The sequence below is a fragment of the Sarcophilus harrisii genome, chromosome 3 (assembly GCF_902635505.1).
Source record: "Sarcophilus harrisii chromosome 3, mSarHar1.11, whole genome shotgun sequence".
NCBI classification, from domain to species: Eukaryota; Metazoa; Chordata; class Mammalia; order Dasyuromorphia; family Dasyuridae; genus Sarcophilus; species Sarcophilus harrisii.
Genome location: NC_045428.1, coordinates 593,381,709 through 593,403,132, shown reverse-complemented (window position 1 = coordinate 593,403,132; position 21,424 = coordinate 593,381,709). Strand labels below are relative to the sequence as shown.

General features: G+C 50.0%; 1 protein-coding gene across 1 annotated transcript in view; it reads right to left on the bottom strand.

Annotated features, from left to right (window-relative positions):
• The window catches only part of EXOC3L2 (exocyst complex component 3 like 2), a 28,020-nt gene extending 8,704 nt beyond the window's left edge, over positions 1 to 19,316 (bottom strand). Inside the window, exons 1-5 of the mRNA XM_031963210.1 lie at positions 19,078 to 19,316; positions 8,349 to 8,914; positions 5,291 to 5,927; positions 4,410 to 4,521; positions 1,493 to 1,594 (exon numbers count right to left, since the gene is read on the bottom strand). Of these exons, the coding sequence (XP_031819070.1) occupies positions 1,493 to 1,594; positions 4,410 to 4,521; positions 5,291 to 5,927; positions 8,349 to 8,901 (1,404 nt within the window). The 5' untranslated portion in view covers positions 8,902 to 8,914; positions 19,078 to 19,316. The remainder of the gene's footprint in view (positions 1 to 1,492; positions 1,595 to 4,409; positions 4,522 to 5,290; positions 5,928 to 8,348; positions 8,915 to 19,077) is intronic.
• Between the last annotated feature and the right edge of the window lie 2,108 nt (positions 19,317 to 21,424).

Below are 21,424 nucleotides of genomic sequence, written 5' to 3'. Positions count from 1 at the left end.
TGTAGGTACAATTATGATTATGATTATTTTTAAACAATGAAGATTAAGTTACTTGCTCAGGATTATATAACTAGTAAGTGTCTGAAGCCACATTTAAACTTGGGTCCTGCTGACCCCAGAGTTGGTTCTCTATCCACTGCATCACCTAGTTGCCGGAAATTATTGTTATCCCCATTTTACATATGAGGAAACTGAGGCAGACAGCAATGAGGTCACTTGTGCTGGGTCACAAAGCTAGCAGTAAATGTCAGATTGGGTCTTCTCATCTCTGGTCCCTCTAGCAGCCTAAACACTGTACCACCTTGGCTGCCTCATGTTTATTCGAAATAAGTTTTATTTTATATTGTTTTGTTACATACTATTTTTAAAATATTAAAAAATTTAAATATAAGTGTGTCATTTAGATTCTCAGAATTGTGTCATTTTAGAATCATGAATTCCTAAGTTTCAGTCACAGAAAACTTCAGTCTTGGAATTACAGAATCTTGGGCGTCTCTCACTGAGCAGCTTTGAGCTCATTGAGTAGCTTTGAGCTCATTAAGCAGCTCATTGAGTCGGAGAATGTGGCTCCAAGGAATCAGGGAGCTTATGGCTTCTTAGAGTCATTTGCTAACCTTAGAATTAGGGTCTCAAAAAGGTAGAAAGGATCTCCCCCCCTTCCCCCAGTCTCATCTCTTCCGCTTTCTTTATTCCCTAGTGAGAGGAAACGCTGACACTCTCCTCCCCAGAACCCCCTCACACACCTTACACACACACACACACACACACACACACACACACACGTGCCTCTCATACACCTCACAACCTAACATTCACATCCCACACACCGTTCATGCACACACACATCTCACACAATACCTCTCACAGGCCTTACACACACATGAAACACACCTTACACATACACACATCTCACACATATACCTGCCTTTCACACACACCTTACACAATGCATCTCACACCACTCACACACATCACACACTCATACTCACATTCTCACACATCTTACACAATACATTTCACACCCTTTTCACACATCCCTCATATACACATTACATACACATCTGACATACATTTCTCTCTCTATGTCTCTCTGTCTTTCTCTTTTTCTCTCTCCCTCTTCCTCTCTGTGCCTCTGTTTCTTTCTTTCTCTGTCTCTGTCTCTCTCTCTCTCCATCTTTCTGTCTTTCTGTTTCTCTCTTCTCTGCCTCTCTGCCTCTCTGCCTCTCTCTCTGTCTCTCTCTCTCTCTGTGTCTCTCTGTCTCTCTCTCTATCTATCTCTCTGTCTCTGTCTCTCTCTGTCTCTGTCTCTGTCTGTCTCGTCTCTGTCTGTCTCTCTGTCTCTGTCTGTTTCTCTCCATCTTTCTGTTTTTCTGTTTCTCCCTCTCCTCTCTGCCTCTCTCTCTCTCTCTCTCTCTCTCTCTCTCTCTCTCTCTCTCTCTCTCTCTCTCTCACACACACACACACACACACACACACACACTTACACACATACCTCACAAACATCTTGAGCCAGGCTGCTGGGCTGCTCATCAGCCCCGATCCATTGCTCTTCCTCTTCCTGCAGGGTCTGGAGGAGAGCAGCTCGAGTCTGAGCCTGGGAAAACAGAAGAGGGCATGATTTGATCCCTAGAGGGAAAGTGCAGGGAAGTGATGGTGGGCAAAGGGGGGAGGGGGAGGGAGGAGCATTGCTCTCCTCCCCACAATTCCCTTCACTCCCAGAGACTCCCTGTGCCACATCTCGCAGAACCTGACACAGACTCCTCGACTTAGAAGAATTTTCGAAGGTTGGAATCTACTTTAGACGGACTCGTGCGATCCAAGACCTCTAGGAAATCACACAAGAGCTGGCCCAGTTGGAAGGGACTTCGGGGGTCACTAGGGCCAGCCTTCCTCACACGTGAGTGAAGGAGAATCCCCTTTCCAATATCCTGGACAAAGGAGGCGCCTGGGCATGAGTCGAGGCCTTCCAGTGGAGGGGAGCTCTTCCCCTCTGGAGGCAGCCCATGATTCCCCTTTGGAATAACTCTGATTCCCAGGAACTTTCCTGGGATGGCCATCAAGCCGAAACCTGCTTCTTTAAAGCTGCAGCTCCCCACTCTTGCCCCCACTCTCCCTACCCGACAGCTCCCGTGTCTTGAGTCTTGGCCAGTCCAAGTCCAAACTGATCCTCACAGGCCTTGAGATCCTGACTTATTTAGCATCTTCCTTCCCCACAGAATTCCCTAGACCTGCCTACTTAGGAGCCCTCCCAAGAGAGGAGAAAGGCTGGCCCGCTGCGCCCTGTTCTGGGCTGGACAGGACCTGGGATTTCTTTCACATAGGGAGTTCGTGAAGAACCCCCATTCAGGTCCACATGTTCTGGGCCCCTTCCGGACTCGGAGAGCCTCCTTCACCAAGGAGCGTAGTTATGAATCTCATAGTCATGGATGGATGGATAGATTGGTGTGAATGGGTGGCTAGACAGACAGAAATAGAAAGATAAATGAATAGATGGATGGATGGATAAATAGATATTAGATAAATAGATCAAGGTGGATGGACAGAGTCAGACAGATGAACAACACTCCGTCTCCCTGACTCTCCCTAACCTGGTTTTGCCCAATCTGTGCGAGCCCCTTCACGACCAAGACTTCCCTTCCTGGGCGTGCACAAATCATCCCTTTCTCGCTAAGTACTAGGATTTTGCAAGGGTCACCTGTAATCCGAGAGGAGGTTCTACCTAGACAGAGCCCCAGATTAATCCTGGAGACATCAATAATGAGCAAGACTTCCTACAGCCTTGCTGGCTCGTGTCCCCAAACAGAATTTCTTCTAGAAAAATCAGGACCTGTTTCCCATCAGCTCTGAGGGACATTAACTTCCAACTCCATCAAGAAAACATTGTAAATATATGCTCTTCGGGGCAGTAATTATAGGGCAAAATATGTAGCATATACTTACAATATATAGCCTATATATAGCATATATTTATAATATATGGCCTCTTTGGCCAATAATAAGAAAGAGTGGATCATTTTCAGGTTAGTGATATTTCTATATTTCCCACAATACTTCCACGAGAGCATGTAACTACCCAGCTCAAGAACCATTAGCAACTCCCTACTGCCTAAGTCACAGGGGTCCTCAAACTTTTTAAATAGGGGGCCAGTTCCCTGTCCCTCAGACTGTTGGAGGGCCGGACTATGTGAAAACAAGCTTTGTTTTGTGGGCCTTTAAATAAAGAAACTTCATAGCCCTGGGTGAGGGGGATAAACATCCCCAGCTGCCACATCTGGCCTGAGGGCCGTAGTTTGAGGACCCTGAGATACTAGACAGATAGACAAATAGAAACAGACAGCCAGATAGAAAAATGAATAGATAGATGGATAGATGAACATATAGATTATTATCTATATAAATAGATAGAGGTGGATGGACAGAGTCAGACAGACGAATTGAAAGAAAGGTGTGGATTGATGGATAGATTGGTGTAAATGGGTGAATAGACAGACAGATAAATGTAAACAGACAGACAATAGCTAGTTACTATGCCTGGGACAGTATGGAATTGAAAGTCCTATGGCTGAACTTTAGCTACCTTTCCACCCTTATTTCTCGTGATTCCTCTTTGTGCCCTCTACCTTCCAGCCAGAGCGGACTCCTAGGGTTTCCCTGAAATTAGCATCCCAGTATGCTTTGCATGACTGCCCATGGAAAAATCTTTATCAAATTGCTAGTTTTCTCAAGGAAAAGGGAGGGAGAGAATTTAGAACTCAAATTTTTTAAAAAAACTGCATTGTAATTGTAAAAAATTGTAATAAAATTATAACTGAAAAAAATACATAAAAAGTTTTGACTTGTAAAAAGAAATGAGGATTCCACCTCCGTGCTTTATTCTGCCTGACTGTCCCTCATGCTTGGGAGGTCCACATAGCTCGACTCTGCCCTTGGATCAAGTCGGGTACCGGGACCCTCCTTCCGACCTCGTGGTTGTTGGGGCACTCTGCTTGCTCACATGATTGGGGGAGAAGGCAGAGAAGCGCAAATGGCCTCTTCTACTCCCTTCACACCCACTTCTGGCCCAGATGCAGCGGCTAAGTCCCGTTTCCAGCCTCTCTCCAATGACTCCCTCATGGGACCGAGGGTCAGACGCTTCCGGCCTGTCAGGGCTGTGTCCAGCCTTAGACACTTAACCCTGTCCTGATGCTCCCTCCAGGCGGGAACTACTTCCCTTGGGGCTCTGTCTGTATCCACCCTGAGCTTCAGTTCTCTATGAGCATTTTTTTTTGTCCCCACCAGTCCAAAGATCATTTTTAGAGCCATGGAATCTTTGAGTCATGGAACTGGGGAAGCACAGACTTGTCTAGGGCAAGGGACCTTGTAAACCTCTGATGAGCCACTCGGACCCCTCCCTCTTCCTCCCGGCTCACCTTGACGTCAGTCACACATTCGTCCTCCAGGCTCCGAATGGTTTCAGCGGGAAGCAGGGGGCCCAGTTGTCCATTCTCCAGGGCCACTATGTTCACCAGGCCCAGGATCTCCCTAAGAGCAGACAAGGGAGCAGGTAGTGAGGCAGAGGAAGGGAAGAAGTGGAGAAGAATGAGAAAAAGGTCCCAGGAAACCCCTTCCCCCGGAGCCATCTCCCGCCCTCACTTCCAGAAGCTAAAGCCCCTCTCTCCAGCTGCCACTGGGAACTCTAGCAGCAAAGGCAGAGCCCTCAGCGTAGCCTTTGGCACCTTCATCCAAGAAGTGAAGCAGGTGAGAGGTGAGGAGTTTGGGAAGGTTGCCCCAGGTGCCAGATTGAGGAATATGGTCTTACTCAAAGGACTGTGGGGAATCATGGGAAGTTCTTTTTTTCCCTCCATTCATGTAATATATGAATATGAGATATATTATAATTTATATTACATTAATATATAATAGAATATTTAACACAGCAAGATATATAATATGTAATGATGTGATATTCTATATAACAACATGTGTCAGTAGAATAAAATAAATAGAATAAGAAATAATTCCGTATGTGAGAATGGTCATGGGAAGTTCTTAAGTGAGTGCAGAGACTTAAGGAACGTCAGAGCTGGGGGCGCCCTCAGAACACACAAAGCTGAAGCAAGAAGGGGCCTTAGAACCCAGAAGCTGGAAGGGGCTTTGAAATGTAGGGAGAAAGAAGGTCAAAGGGGATCGAAACACCACTTAGGCCAACTCTGCTAGTTTGCAAAGGGAAACTGAGGCTCGGAGGAGAGAGAGAGTGACTGATTTTTCCATCCTTTGCCCCCACCCAAGCCCTTGCCCTTCAGGGTCTCACCTCGGATAGACTTGGTTGTGCCAGTACAGGAGAGCATAGCGGTCAGCCAGAGGTAGCCAGTGGTAGGTGGCCTTCCTCAGCCAGTCAGACAGGGCTCCATGGTAACCCCGCAGGTAGACACCGAAGGCTCCCAGGCTGGCTGGGTAAGCAGGTGCCAGGCGGGTCCGAACAGCCCCCATGTCCTCCAGGAGCCTAGACCTCAGGGCCTCCAGCCTCCCGGCCATGGCTTCGGCCTCCGCCCCGGCAGCCGCCTCTAGCCGCTCCCCAGCCACCTGGCCCACAGCTTCCGCCCAGTGCGCTCGGAACCTCCGGGCTGCCCCCGGTCCCCGGCGCCCATCAGCCTCCTCTTCCTGGGCGAGGACCTGACCCAGCTGGGTCAGGGGGGCCCCTCCGGTCCCTCCAGCGGCTCCGGGGTCTGCCAGCGTCTCCCTGACCAGGGCCCAGAGCTCTCGCTGCAAAGCTTCATAGAGCAGGGTCACGTCTCGGGCCCGGCGGCCCTCGGGGAGGCCCCGGCCTCCCCCCAGGCTGCCAGGGCCGGCCCCCGATGTCACCAGCTTCTCCTCGGCCTCTAACTCCAGGATGTGTTCGTCTGCCCGCGCCAGTTCTCGCTTCTGGATCAAGCTCAGGATCTCTAGGACTATGGGAGCAAATACCATGAGGAGTGAGGGGTCAAGAGATGGGAAGGACGGAGAGACAGAGACAGAGGTGGAGAGTGAAAAGGGGGGTGGGGGTGGTGGTAAGGAAAACAGGAGAGAGAAAGAAAAAGAGCCCGAAGAAGAAAAAGAAAGAGACACAGAGACAGACCGAGAGAAAGACAGAGACAGGGAGAGAGAAAGAGTCAGAGACAGAGAAAGAGACAGAAAAACAGAGACAGACAGAGACACAGAGACAGACCGAGAGAAAGACAGAGACAGGGAGAGAGAAAGAGGCAGAGACAGAGAAAGAGACAGAAAAACAGAGACAGACAGAGACACAGAGACAGACCGAGAGAAAGACAGAGACAGGGAGAGAGAAAGAGGCAGAGACAGAGAAAGAGACAGAAAAACAGAGACAGACAGAGACACAGAGACAGACCGAGAGAAAGACAGAGACAGGGAGAGAGAAAGAGGCAGAGACAGAGAAAGAGACAGAAAAACAGAGACAGACAGAGACACAGAGACAGACCGAGAGAAAGACAGAGACAGGGAGAGAGAAAGAGGCAGAGACAGAGAAAGAGACAGAAAAACAGACACAGACACAGAGACAGAGAGACAGAGACAGAAGTGGAGAATGAAAATGGGGGTGGTAGAAAAAACAGGAGAGAGAAAGCAAAAGAGCCCGAAGAAGAGAAAGAAAAGCGGGAGAGACAGACAGAGACACAGAGACAGACCGAGAGAAAGACAGAGACAGGGAGAGAGAAAGAGGCAGAGACAGAGAAAGACAGAAAAACAGAGACAGACATAGGCACAGAGACAAAGAGAAAGAGATAGAGGTGGAGAGTGAAAAGGGAGGGGGGGTGGTAGAGAAAACAGGAGAGAGAAAGAGACAGAAAGAAAGACTGAGAAAAACCCAGAGACAGGGAAAGACAGAAACAGACAGAAACACAGAGAGACAGACAGAGAAGAGAGAGAGAATAAGAGAAAAATAAGAAAATGGGCTGGATAGAGGTGGGATGAGGGGATTGAGGCTGTCGGGAGCAAGAGGCAGGGAAAAACTTGGGGAAATGTCTGGGTTGTGGTAGATGAGTCACGATTCCCCACGGTGGGTACGGCCGGGTTGGGGTACAGAGGGTCAGAGGTAGCGTGTGGGGTAGGGATAGAGGTCAGCGAGGGACAGTTAGGAAAGGCCCACAGGGGCGGATGAAAGGTCCCCAGGGGCCCAGGGGCTCCCCTTGACCCTCCCCCTCCTCTGTTTCCTACTCGCAGGGAAGCAATTTCCTGTCCAGTGGCTATTTCTGCCCATCCGTTTCCAGAAGGCGGGGAGGGGAGGTGGGTTCCCCAGCTCCCAGCACTCTCCTCCCCTCTCGCTCCTTGCCCCCTCCCTTGGGGCTCAAGGCTAGGACCTGGGGCGCCCGAGCACCGCCCCGTCTCCCACAAGGGCCTTTCTGACAGAGAAGAAGCATTTTGGGGGCTCTCCTAAGAAGCTGGGGGGTCCGGAAGCAAAGGGAGGGGGTCTTTGGGGATAAGGGGGCATCAAGGATAAGGAGCTCCGGACCAGGGGTCCGTGCTGGGGGGAGGATCAACATGGAGATCAGGTGGACGTGGGGGGGATGGGAGTGATGGTTACAATTGGGGTTGGGATCATGCTGAGGATCCAGGACAGCCTTGGGGACTACTGGCCACATTAGGACGAGCGTCGGGGGCTGGGATGGGGATTAAGGCTGACTTGGCCATTGGGTTCAGGATGAGCCCGAGGCTGAGGCCGGAGGTGGAGATCAAGTCTGGGATGAGGGACGGTGTTGGGCTTGGGGTCCGGCCCGAGACTGGGACCAGCAGAGCAGAATGGGGTGAAAACAGAAGTGGGGCTTGAAGCTCCAGGGTCATTGTGGGGGGGAGTCTACTGAACCATGGGTACCTGATTTAAAACTGGGAAGCCCTTCAGGACCCCCCCAGTCCATTCCTCTGGATTACCAGATAGGAGAATGGGGGCCCAGCAAGGAGAAATGATTTGGCCGAGGTCACGGAGATCATCGTTCCCTCATGTGTGACTCGCCGTGACCCCATTTGGGGTTTTCTCGGCAGTTCCCGGAGGGGGTTGCCCTTTCCTTCTCTCGTTTTACAGATGAGGAAACTGAGGCACCAGGGTGACCTAGCTGGGTTTAGCTGCCCACAGATCAGAGGATCAGGGGTTGGAGCACATGGGTTAGGGGGGGTTAGGGTCAGAACTGGGGTCGGAGGTGAGGCTCCGACTTAAGAGTTAGGGTCAGGCCTGGGAGCTGGGTGAGTGGAGGCCTCCCTTGGGCCTGGGCCCCTGAGTTGGGGCCAGAGCTGAACTTGCCAGCGGGATCGAGATCAGGGTTAGAGAGAGTCTGGGCCCGAACCGTGGCCACCTCACACTGCTTTCACCCCTCCCCACTCACCAGACAGCGGCTCCTTCGCCTTGGGTGGCGCCGGGGCCGGGGGTGCTGTCCCCACGGCCGGCTCCCCTGAGGGCAGCAGCCTTTCTGCCAGGGACCCCCGGCGGGGCTTGGGCCCTCGTCCCAGCCTCAAGAAGGCCAGCCTCCGGGCCGCCTCGCCTGCAGCCTCGGCGTCCCCTGTTCCACCCTGTCGGGCCCCGTTGAGTCTGGCCAAGAGACCGAAATCGGCCGAGCTCCGCCGGACCCCCGGGCCCAGCACCCGGCCCAAGAAGGAGCGGGACTCCCCATCTCCAGGGCTGCCCACCCGTCGGCCCCCTCCCCTGCCCAGCCTGAAGGGTGACAGGCCCACCAGCTTCTCCAGGGTGGCCCGGCGGTGGCACGAGGCCCCATTAGGCAGGGTAGGGGCTGACTCCCCACGGAAGGCATCCAGGTCCCCCTTCTCCTCATCCTCCGCCCCTGAGGACGACTCAAAGGGGTTCCTGGAAGGCGTCAGGGGCAGGGTGTTGGCCCGAGTCCCCTTCGGGTCTGGTATCCGAAGGCTCTTCAGGATAGGCATCGTGGGGCGGGACCTAAAATTAGAATCATCGAAATCATTGAATCTTAGGCTTCAAACTTAGACTCGACACACTCCCTACCCCCCCCCCCCCCCAATCGAGGTTAAGTGACTTGCCCAGGGTCACACAGCCAGGCAGTGTGAAGGATCTGAGCTAGATTTGAACTCAGGTCTCCTGACTTCAGGGCCGGGGCTCTATTCACTGCACCACTAGCTGCCCCTTGATGCACTTTCCAAAATCTAGATTCTCTTAGAATTCTAGCACATTCTAATTAGAGACTCGTGCCTTCGGGTGCATCAGATCTTAGAATTCTGGGTCCTCAAATTTCAGACTCGTGGAAGCTCAGAATTACAGTCATTTACCCTTAAACTAAGAAAATCTTGCAATCTTAACCTTATATTCTTTCAGGGTTCTTAGAAAACCCGAGTTCTCCAATCATAGACCCATTGAATTCTAGATCTAGAGAATCGCAGACTTGTAGTGTCAGCATCTTGATCTGAACCTAAGCAGCTGGGTGCTGTAGTGAATAGAACACTAGGCAGGAAGACCTGAATTAAAACCAGCCTCAGACACTTATTGGCCGTGTGACCCTGTTCGAGTCATTTCAGCATGTCTGCCTTGGTTTCCTCAACTGTAATCATGATAATATTTATTCCCAGCACTGTTGCGTGGATCCTGTTTGATCCACACAGGATAATATCTGTGGAGGGCTTAGCCCAATGTCTGGCACCAGGTTGGTGCTGTATATGTTATTATTTATCCTCTTTTTATACAATATAAAAATATATTTATTTTACCTCCTAGACAATTAAATTACTTTAATTTAAATTAATTAATTATTAATAAATTAATTTAATTTAAATTAAATTAGGGATTCTTGAATCTTAGACTTGTAGACGATGAGACCCTTGGATTCCTGGGATTTAGAACTCTCAGGATTCTAGGCTCTGAATGCTAGAACCCTCGAGTCGTAGAATCCCAGGCTTGTAGACTGTCAGGATCATGCCTTAGGCTCCCACAGTATTCTAGAACCTAAGAAGTCTGGCCCCCTTGGGAACCTTTCTCCATTTCTTTGATCTCTCCTACTCGCTGCCTAGGAGAGGATAAAGTGTTGCTCACAAAAGGATGCGACTCCTAAGATTTTTGCTAGAACCTCGACCTACCTCACGTCTTTTTTTGGGTGGGGTTGTGGAGTTGACCCCAAACTAGCCCCACCCCGGCCCCCTGCACTTTTTGTAGCTCTGGGAGAAGGCTCTCCTAGAGGTCAAAGGAGAAACCGGTCTACCCAATCCCCATCCCCTCCTGCAGCTTCTTCGAGATGTTTCCCTCAGCCTTCAAAGCCTCACTCAAGTGCTGCCTCCTTTAAACAGCTCATCCTGAATCAGTGACTCACAGAATCTCAGAATCGGAAGGGATTTCCGCACTACCCTGAAGCCTCTTAAGAGGAGAGACTGTTTTTGCTTCTTTGTCTTCCCAGTACTTAACATTAGGTATACAGTAAACATTTAATAAGTGCTTGTTGATGGACCAGTGACCGGAAGGGTCAACTACTCTAATCTGTCCCTAAATAAGAATCTTTTCTCCAATATACTTAGCGAGAGGACATCCAACTTCTGATACCCCCCCAGGTTAGGAAGACCCCCCCCCATCTCCTTGGGTAGCCCCAAGTTCTAATCATCCAAAAGCTTAAATGCGCCTCGGCAATTTCTCTGCTTTGCTCCTCAGGTATTGGGGTAGTGGAGGAGCAGAACAAGGTTCTCCTCTCCCTCCCAGAACAGCTCTTCAGTTACTTAAGCGGGGAAGGGGGTTCCCCAAAGACTTCTCCTCTACTTGCCCAGTTCCTTCATTGGATCCCCATGGGATTTGCTCTCAAGACCCTTCAGGTTGCCTCTCCAGCTCGTTAGCGTCCTTTCTAGACTATTGTACCAGAACCGAGCACTATTTTTCCTTAACTGTGACCGACTCTATGGGTTTGCAGTACACACTCGCCCACCCCGTCTTCTTCCGACTACCACAGAGCCACCCTTCCTCTCCCCTCACGTACCACCCTCACTCGCTTAAGATCTGGTCCCATGTCTATGGGGCAGGATCGGTGGGCCCAGGAGAAAGCCCATCCGCCCTCATCTTGGATTTAGGAGGTTGAGTTTTGGAACCTAAGTCTAAGACATGACGTTCATCCCTTCTCATTTCCCTGCCTGAGTTCCAGCCCGGTGTGATCTAGTTTGATCTAGTTCTTGGGAATCCCATTCGCCTTGTCCCATTGTGGCGATCCCTCTAAATTCTATCTTCCGCCCATGTGATGAGCAAGCCATTATCCAAGTCGCTGAGAAAACGGTCAACAGCGCAGGCGCCAGTGCAAATCCTTGCTCCCCTTCTCTAACCCACGTAGGATATTTCGTGTCTACTCCTCGGGCGTGATCGTTCGATGAGTTCCGAAACTCCTTGACGGTACCTCAATCTAGACACACCTTTCCATTTCGGAGTCCACAGGCAGATCCTGGGAGACTTGTTCAATTTCTTTGATATAATCTAAATTATACCCGCAGCCTTCCCTGACTGACCAGTCTAGTAACCCTATCAAAGAAGAAAAGAAGGTTAAGCTGGTGTGACTTGTTTTCGAGGGAGCCCTGGTGGCCCTTGGTGATCAGGGATTCCTTTTGGAGACATTCCCCAATCTATCTGATAATACATTCTGGAATTTCCCCAGGCTTTCAAGTTAAACTCATTGGATTATGGTTCTCTTTTCCTTGTTCCTTCTCTAATCCCGTGGTCTCTTGCTGCCTTCTCCCTTCCTGGGGTGAACACATTAGCCGATTTTTTTAGTGGTCTAGAACAAAGTCTATGTGGGTCGTCAGAGCAATCACGTAGCCTCTTACTATCTCCCTACTTAGCTTGATTATTGGTTCCCCATTATCCGTTTTTGTTTATATTAATTATTAATGAGGCATTTGGGGTTAAGTGACTTGCCCAGGTTCCCACAGCTAGGAAGTGTTACGTGTCTGAGATCAGATCTAAACTCAGGTCCTCCTGCTCCAGGGCTGGTGCTCTCTCTGCTGCACCCACCTAACTGCCCCATTACCCATTTTTGTTGTCTTCAGTTTAAAAAAAAAAAAAAAACATTCTCTTGGCTGAGAAGACTACAGCAAGGTAAGTTGAGACAATGGGACTCCCCATTCTTTGGTTCTTTTCTTCTACCGCCTCCACAGCTTTTTAAACTCCTTTTTGTTATTTTTTTGGGCTAGCTTCTGATTATATGGAGTTGAGGGGCTGGGGGTTCTCCCCCCACCAACACAAAGGGGATTCTCTCCCTTCTCTGAGCCCTCACAGCTTGACACTACCCTTCCCTCTTAGCCTCGCTTCCTATCCTGTCGGGTTGGGGGTCATCTGTGGCTGGACATGAGTCTTTCATTCAATCTCCTCTAAACACAGACCAGGTTACATGTGGGTATGGGATAGGACGCCAATCCCGGAGTGAAGAAGATTTTTCTTGAGTTCAAATCTCCCCTGGGACACTTACTAGCTGGGGTGATCCTGGGCAAGTCTGTTTTCCTTGGTTCCTCATCTGCAAAAATGGAACTGGAAGAGGAAATGGCAAACTACTCTAGTATCCCTGCCAAGAAAACCCCAAATGGGGTCATGAAGAGTCATGACTGAAAAACAACAGCTCCCTCCCTGAGGTCAGAGACTCTGGCCTTATCCTTAATCCCCGGTGTCTGTTGAATCACAGAGAACAGAGAAGTGCATGCTGGTAAGGCTGCTTCTCCCTCTCCACTTATTACTCACCCTTCCTTTCCACTCAGATACCACCATCACACCCTTAAGATTTGGCCCTATTGGGTCAGGATCTGTGGCCCCAGGAGAAAGATCACTATCAGGTAGATCTTAATCAAGGTACAAACTTTCTCCTCCCCCCCCGCCCCGAGGCAATTGGGATTAAGGAACGTGCCCAGGGTCTCACAGCTATGAAGTGTTACTATCCAAAGCTACTATCTGAGGCCAAACAGTGCTCTATCCATTGTGCCATCTGACCGCCCCAAGCCACAGACTTCCTGGCCCTCAGGATTCTCATCTCCTAAATGGAGACTAGCCAGCTCTGGGTCCCTTCCAGCTCCGGGGAATGAATTAAAAACAAGTTAGACACAGAGGTCTCATGGGAAAGCTGCAGGAAGGGTCCTTGGAGAGTGGCTATATTCAGTTGGCGGTTCATGTATGCTCTTTGGCGTATAGGTGCAGCGTTAGCATTTACACTGACCCCTGTCTGGCTTCCCAGGGCAGGGAATGGGGTAAGGAGCAAGGACACCAATACACAAGACAAACTGATCTCTCTGGCCCTGAGGGACATGGAGGATTACTGATCGTAGAGGGCGAAAAGCTGGAATCAAATTCTCTTTCCATCACTTCCTAGCTAAGGGGGGAAAGAGGAAGAGGAGGAGAAATAAGCAAAGGAAAAGGAGGAAGGAAAGGAGGAGGTAGAGGAGAAAGAGGAGGACTTCTTCTATAGCAGGACTTATAGACTTTGGGTGTGTTAGCTTTTTTGACTGCCCATTGATTCAGCTAGAGTCCCTTCCTCTTTCTGAACCTCAGTTTCCTTTCTAAAAGAGAGACTCACGGTCACATCTATTAGCATCAGAAGTCCAACCACAATCTCCAGGATAACGACCCTTTTACTCCCCGCTTCAGGCACTCTGGCCAAACTGGCTCCTTATATCTCATCTCCCACCTCCTAGCTTTTGCACAGGCTGGACCCCACATCTGGAATGCCTTTTTTTTTTTTTTAAACTGTCCCTTTTTAGACCCTCCCATTCTCTTCCCAGGCGCAGCCCCCTCCTGCAAGAAGCCTTTCCCGATTAGCCCAGTTTTTGTGCTCTTCCCCAACTACTTCTATTTATTCATCCACCATTTTTGTATGTATTCATAGATATTCGGCTCCATTTGTCATCCCACCTCCCAATCAACTAAAACGCGAGCTCCTGGAAGGCAGGGCCTGTTATAATCGTGTCTCTGAACACCCAGCCCCTAACAGAGCGCCTGGAACATAGTAGGCAACAATAAGTCATCATTGGTTTGGATCTAAAACCTTAATGATAGAGGAATTAGAACGAGTTATTTCTCGACCTGAAGAGCCATAGTGTGTAAAGAGAAACAACATGGAACAGGATCAGAAAGAGCTTCTCCCTTGGGCCGAGGACGGGGTCCCCAGGTTGTCCTTTGGGATCTCAGCTAGTTGGATTTTCAGGGATCGCCTGGCAAGCCACCGGGGCTGGCAATAATCTGAGTTTAGGGATGCTTAGAAAACCATAACCCCAAGCCCTTAAATTCAAGTTTAAAAAAAAAAAAAGTCCAGATTTAGTCAAACAGGGAGAGATAACAGTTGTTTATACACGAAGGTACATAATTGTGTCAGAGTGTTTGTTTCTTTAAGTCCTCGATCTAAATTATACAGTTTGGATCTCCCCACCATGAGATGGCACAGTGCCAAAGAAAGGGCGTCAGTTTGAAGTCCCAGCCCTGCCACTTCCTAGCTGTGAAACCCTGGGCTGGGAAATTCCCCTTTCTGAACCCCAGATTTTCTTCCTTTGTGAAATGGGCTCAGCAAGATTTGTATTCTTTGAGGAGAAATCCATTTGGTGATGAGGGAACTGTATAGAAATACAAGCTGTATACTATGCGTTCATGTTACCTTTTTTTTTGTTTACACATGTGGGAATTGAGTCTCTAAGGTTAAATTACTTGTTTAAGGTCATAACTAGTCAGTAGTGAGATGGGATTTGAACTCGGTCTTTCTGATTATACACCCACTATCCACCACGTTACTATTTCCATTCTCCCCCCACAACGCTCCTCCTCCCCTTCCTAAATTATCTAGATTTTCTGCTTTCCTACCTCTTACCTCTCCCAACCCTAGTTTCCCTGATGTTCCCATCACTAGATAGATTAGGGAGTCAGGGACTCTGCTGCTTGTTGCCTCTGTAGCCTGGGGTAAAGCTTCTGGACCTCAGTTTTCTCATCTGTAAAATGACATTATCTCTAAGATTCCTTCTAGCTCCATAAAGAGACCAACACTTTCTCTGTCTCCCTGGGAATTGCTGTGATTATAGGGAACTATAAGTTTTGATGAACAAAAAAGACACTGCTAGTTCCCCTTTCCTGCAAATAATGGAGCACCCTCTGAAGTGGTCACATTATTGAAATCCACATCGCCTATTTCCATTGGGATGTAATAGATTTCTCTATTTTACATAAATATATCTTTGACGAATGCAAACTCCAACCCACGACACTATTTCAGGGTGTTTCCTTATAGCTGTCCAGGATTAGAGAATCATAGAGAAAGAAAAACATCATGTCAGGCCCTGTGCTGAGAGTGATCTTGGATTCAGAGCTAAGAGTCTTCACATCCATTCTCTCATTTTAACAGATGAGGAAACTGAGGCCCAGTGAGGGGCAGTGAGGTAATCTTGCTAAATGGCAGATCTGAGACTCAATCCCTGATCTGATTCCAGTGAAAGAGTGAATTAAGAGCCTATTGGGTACCTTAGGGCACGAATAAACAAAGGCAAAAGTGAAAGTCTGCCCTCCAGAAGCTTATGTTCATCCAGGGACAACAAGAGTTTCTCAGAGAAGTGTAAACAGGATATGGGCAAAATAAATACTCGGGTTTCTCTGAGATTAACTAATTCCTAGTTAGCTCTATTTGCATTTACATTGTCTTGTTGATGAGCTATTAAGATAAAAGTTTAAAGAGATAAAACCTCAATTTTGACTCCAACTTCAATTAACTTGTATCCCAGAAGCCTTCCTCAATTCCTTCTAAAGCCTTCCCTCTGTGAATTATTTCCATAGCTTGCTTTGGATATATTTTTGTCTCTCTCACTATTTTATAAGCTCTTAGAAGAGACTGAATTTAGACTTTTTTTTTTTATCTTAGAGCTAAACATAGTGCCTGGAACATAATAAATGTTTATTAATTATTATTACCTATCTTCCCCCTTACCCCTCCCCTCCTGCTTAAGCTTTAAGAAAAAGCTGGGCTCAAGGAGCCCACAGACAACATGCAAACATCTTCACCTGGAATATTCGCTCTGGAAAACACAGACTCAAATCCAGATTCCAAATCTGGAAAGCTGAGACTCTTGATTCCTAGTCCATGGCCCTTGTGCCCTTCCCCTCATAATCTAGTCATTGTATTTTTATACAAAATAGCAGCTGACGTGTGTTTGGGTCCTTTCGGATCTCCAAAGCTCTTTACAAATATTATCTCATGTGATCCTGACATCAGTCCTCAGAGGTAGGTGCTCTTGTTATCCCCATTTTACAGATTGGGAAACTGAGGTCAAGATTAAGCGACTTGCTCAGGGTCACACAACTTTAGTTCCCGCCTAAGGCAAGATTCGAACTCAGGTCTTGTTCACTCCAGGTCTAACCATGGCACCTGCTGGTCACAAACATGAGAGCTGTGTGCAAACTCCCATTATCTTAATTATTAATACCAGATGAAAGCCTATCTATTGGCATAGAGCTTGATGGATAATAGGGAATTGATAAATGTCTGTTGCCTGACTTTACTGTTCTCCCGTTTTAGAGTGAGGTTTACCAGATCTGACCATGAACCTAATGAGAGCAAGAGAAAACTCAGTCATAATTCCAATGGGGAAAAAAAAAATCACAGAACCACTGAATGTGAGAGTTGGAAGAAGGGGGGATCTTTAGTCCATCTGGTACAACCCATATACAAAAAGAAATCTCTAATAGACTCAACTCAGCAAGAGTCATCTATCTGCTACCTCTCCAAGCAGCTCATTGCATTTGGGGACAGCTTCAACTGTTAGGAAAAATTTTCCCCCAACATCCAGCCTCAGTCGGCATTTTCCCGCCTTTCGCCCAAAGCTGGCGAATCCCGAGTCTGGGGCCAAACGGATCTAATCCATCCATCAGAGGATAGCTCTTAAAGAGTTCTCAGCACCCAGCCTCGCCCCTTCCCATGAATTAAAACACCCAGAACAAGTGCTGTCTGACCATCCCTTCCCCATCTCATATACGAGAAATTGATTGTTTATACCCAAGCACGGGGCTTTACATTTACGCGGTTGGATGTTATCTGAAAAACTTCAGCCCCAAGCTCCAGGAACCTGTCCACATTCTTTTGGATCCTGTTTGTCACCTTTCCCTCTCGGCTTCGGGCAAGTTGGATGAGTTTATTATCAATCCCTTGATCTAAGGCAATGACAGAAATGGGGACTAGCCCAGAGGCAAGCGTGGATCCTTGGGGACCTCTGGCCACATTGACGTGGAACTTGTTAACTCTTCTTTGGGTTCAGACACCCAAGTTCTTTGGAGGTTTTACATCTAAAGGGATCCCTAAAATCACTACCCTGGTTCTTAGTTTTCAGTTTTCATCCCAGGCATTTGATCCCCACTTTTCTTCTTTGCACCCACATGCGATTTCACGGGGAAGCGCCACTCCCTTCTTCCCCGAGACCCATCTCTTCCTCTCTCTAACCCTGAAGGGACGGGGAAGCAGGTGAGCTTTGGCTCACTCATTCTGGTGGGGACCAGACCAAGAACTCCCCTATAGTCCCCTAATCCCGGGGATGTCTTTCATCCTTGGAGAGAGGATGACAACCTCTACCTAACCTGGAAATCCATCATCCCTCCCCAAGTTCCTCCAGCAAAATCAGCGAATGTAAGAGCTGAGAAAATCATGAGAACAGAGAGAGCTGGGGGGGCTCTTAGAAAGGGAATGTCAGAGCCGGGAGGGGCTTTGGCACATAGACTATTAGAGGTGGTGGGATCCTTAGATCATGGAATATCAGAGCTTAGAACCCAGGTGGTCAGGGCCAGGTGGGGCCTTAGAGCAGGGAATGAGAGAGGTGCTAGGGGCCTTAGAACATGGAATGCCTGAGCTAGGAAGGTCCTTGGAATATGCAACATCGGGGCTCATCCCGAGACACCATTTAATACGGTCCCTTCACTTTATAGATTGAGCCCCAGAAAGGGAGCCCCTCACCGAGCCCCAGTTTTCTCATCTATTAAAATGAGGGAGTGGATCTAATGACTCCCGTATATAAGGTCACACCATAAGGGAAGGGTGGAATACAAAGGAAAATCAGGTCCCCTTGAATCCTCATTGCCCCAACAGGACTAATACCTGTTCCCAAGCTCCCGTCCCACCTACCACCAGACCTATTTTTCTGGATCCAGAATCTCCTCCGAGCTCTGACATCTCAGCCCTCCCCACCTCGTCTTCAGACAATCCCCCCCTTCCTCCCCTTCCCCTTCCCCCTCGCCCCCTCCTCCCAGCCCGGCGCCCACTGCTCCAGGTCTCAGCCTGACTCACTTCCCAGACGCCTCTCTTGCCCCCTCCTGCAGGATGTGTCTGCCAGAGCTTTCTTCTTCCCCAGAGTCTGCCCCTCCCCCTTTGCCCTTCTCCTTCCCCGCCTCTTGCACCTCACTTTAGTAATTATCCTCTGAGCTGCGCTCTCCCCCACCTGGATTCTGACCAGTTCCCGTATTCCCAAAGAGCTGCCTCTGCCCTACAGCCCATCGTTCACTCTTCCCCAACACTGCGCCTCCCCTACATCTGTTCTCCCCCCCCCTCCAGGCCCCCTCTCATCCCTCAGGTCTTCACCTTCCCATCCCATCCATCCGTCATGTCTCATGTCTAGGCTCCCGTCCCTTCTCTCAATGTTCCTCCATCTCCCCATTTCTCCAATCCCTCCCCTCCTGCGACCCCCTTATTCTCTGGGTGTAACTGAAGGGGCTCAGCCCCCCAAAGTAGGCTTGATTTTCAGTCTTACTGACCTTCGGGAAGAATATTAACCCTGGGACTCAGTTTTACCATCCGCATGACGATGCAATGGGTTAGATGGTCCCAAAGGTCCATTCTAGCTCCGAGGGTCTAGGATTCTAGGCTCGTTCTCTCCTCAGATCTCCCCCACTCTGCTTCCCATGATATCTTCTTCCTGCCCTTATTGCCTCTCCCCAGGCCTCTCTGAGTCCCATATTGCCCTGCACTGACAGGAAGACTCAGTGCCTGCCTCCTTCCTAACCTCGGGCTTTCTCGAGCTATTGGATAGCAAAGACCCCCACTCCCCGTACCCCTCCTGTCTCCTGCCAACCCTTTCCTCCCCCAGGAGCTGGGGCCGGGGAACCCGGGGTCCCTCGGGGAAGGCCCTCACCTGAGTCCCTCTGACCGCCGGTCCCGGCCTCTGTCTGGACGCTCTAAGTGGGCACTGCTGGCTAAGTGGAGTGGAGCCCCACCGGGGTGGGGGGGGCGGATCTGGGTCAATTTCCTGTCAGGAAACCCCTCCCTCTCTGGGGCCAGGGGGGCCGGGAGGGACTCATTATCTGTCTGCCCTCCAAGGCTGAGCTGTGATTAGAACCTGGCTCCTCCCTGCCTGAGATCTGGGCTGGGGCTGGCTCAAGCAGATTCCCCCCCCCCCCAAAAAAAAAAAAAACAAACTCTTGCTAGTGCCCCCCCCCCCTCCAGGGTCTCTTCCAGTCACATCCCTTTCCCTCCAGCCCGCGGACACTTCCCCCGTCTCTGCTGTGAGACAGCTCAGGCTTTGGCGGGCAGAGTCCTGACGCCTGAATCTGGCCCGACTCTCTCTCTAAGTGACCTGGGACAAAACCCATCTTCTCTTCGGGTGCAAGGAGAGAACGGGACTCCGCTGGCCTGTTTTAAACATTCCCTCTGGCCTGGGGAGTCCTGGGAATTATAAATCTATGAGCCCCAAGCTGAAAACACCCCAAACACTGAGATTTCCAAAGGCAGAGGATTCTGAGCGAGAAGGGATCTTAGAAGCAATCCAAGAGACAGTCCCCTCATTCTACTGATGGGGAAACTGAGTCTACCGAGGTGAGGCGGTTTCCCTAACATCTCTCGCTCCAGATTCAGCCTTCCATCAGTGGGAGCCTGAGGTGAGAAGCCTCAGTTTCCTTCCTCACAAAATCTGTCTATAAATCTGAAAACCCAGGAAGCTAATCTGCTGAACTCATTTTGCAAATTGGAAGTTTGCCCAAACTTCACTGATCAATATTAAAATATGAAAAATCTACTATTTCTAAGTCATTCTGTTCCTCTCTGTGGCAGGGAGGAGGGGAATGGGGGCTGGGGGTTGGGATGAGAGATGAGAAAGGGGACAGAGGGGGGATGAGGACAAGGACAAACTGAGATGCTTTGTGGGAAGAGATTGGTTCTTCTCTGGCTCCAGCCCGAGCCTGTGGGAAGCTGAGACTGGGAGAGAGCGGTGCCGCATGGGTTAAAGTGCCAATGATTCAGGAGGCCAGAGGTCACAGTCCCGATCCGGAGACAATGGCCTGGAGGAGGAGGTGTCTTAGAGCCCGTGGCCCCCTCCCCTTTCCTCAGTGTTTTCCTGATGCACTGGCCTGAGAAATGCAATCTAGACGCAGCTATGCTCCTGACACCCTGAGATGAAGGACTTCCACTTCCCTCCCAGAGCCTTAGTTTCCCCTTCTGTAAAAGAAGTGACCTGGACTAGATAGTTCTTGGGCTCTTTCCCTGTTCTAAGGCCCCTCCTACCTCTGACGCTCCTTATTCTAAGCCCCCACCCCATCCTGACATTCCCTGTTCTAAGAACTTTTTTTGTCTCTAACACCCCTTGTTCTAAGAGCCTTCCCAGCTCCCAGCTCTGACATTCCCTGTTCTAGAGCCCCCCAGCTCTCATATTCCATGTTCTAGGCCCCCCAGCTCTGACATTCCCTATTCTAAGCTCCCCCAGTTCCAACATTTCCTGTTCTAGGGCCCCCCAGCTCTGACATTCCCTGTTTTTAGGGTCTCCCCAGCTCTGACATTCCCTATTCTAAGCCCCCCCAGCTCTCATATTCCCTGTTCTAGGCCCCTCCAAATTCTGACACCCCAAATGCAAAGGGTTTTCCTGCCCCTGATCTGCTACGGTTCTCTCATCTGGGGAACCCTTCCCTCTATGTTCTGAGTTTGACTCCGCTCTTCCCGGCTTTAAGAACCTTTCAAGGCCCCCCCACCCCCCCAGCCGTGCACTTTGGAGGCTCCGGAGACAAAGCCCTCTCCTAACTGGGAGTCATGTGTAACCAGGGCCTGGCGTGGGGGGAGTAAAGGGAGTTCATAGCAGGGGAAGGCGAGAGGGTGTCGCCTGGGGGGGGAGGGGGCGCTCCCGGTTCTCTCATCTTTCTGCTGCCCTCTAGCGGCCATGGCGAGAATCCTGGTCCCAGCAGCCAGAGGTAGGCTGTCTCCCCAGGATCCTGGAAGCCCCGGCCCACCCACCTCCCTTCTGTCTCCTCCAAGCTGCCATTGAGTAACTCGGGGAGCCCCGGAGCGCTCCAGCAGCTTCTGCTTCCCGGCCCGTGGAGCCCGGGCCCACGCCACCTCCCACCCCGAGGTGTGCTCCCCCCGGCCGCTCCCATTCAGCTTTTCCTTATAAACGGGGCAGGCGGCAGGAGCTGGGCCTCAGGGGGCTCTGCCAGCTCCGGCCCCTCCTCCGGGCTCCCCTGCTCTGCCAGGAGGGAGCGGGACGGGCTGGTCTCCAA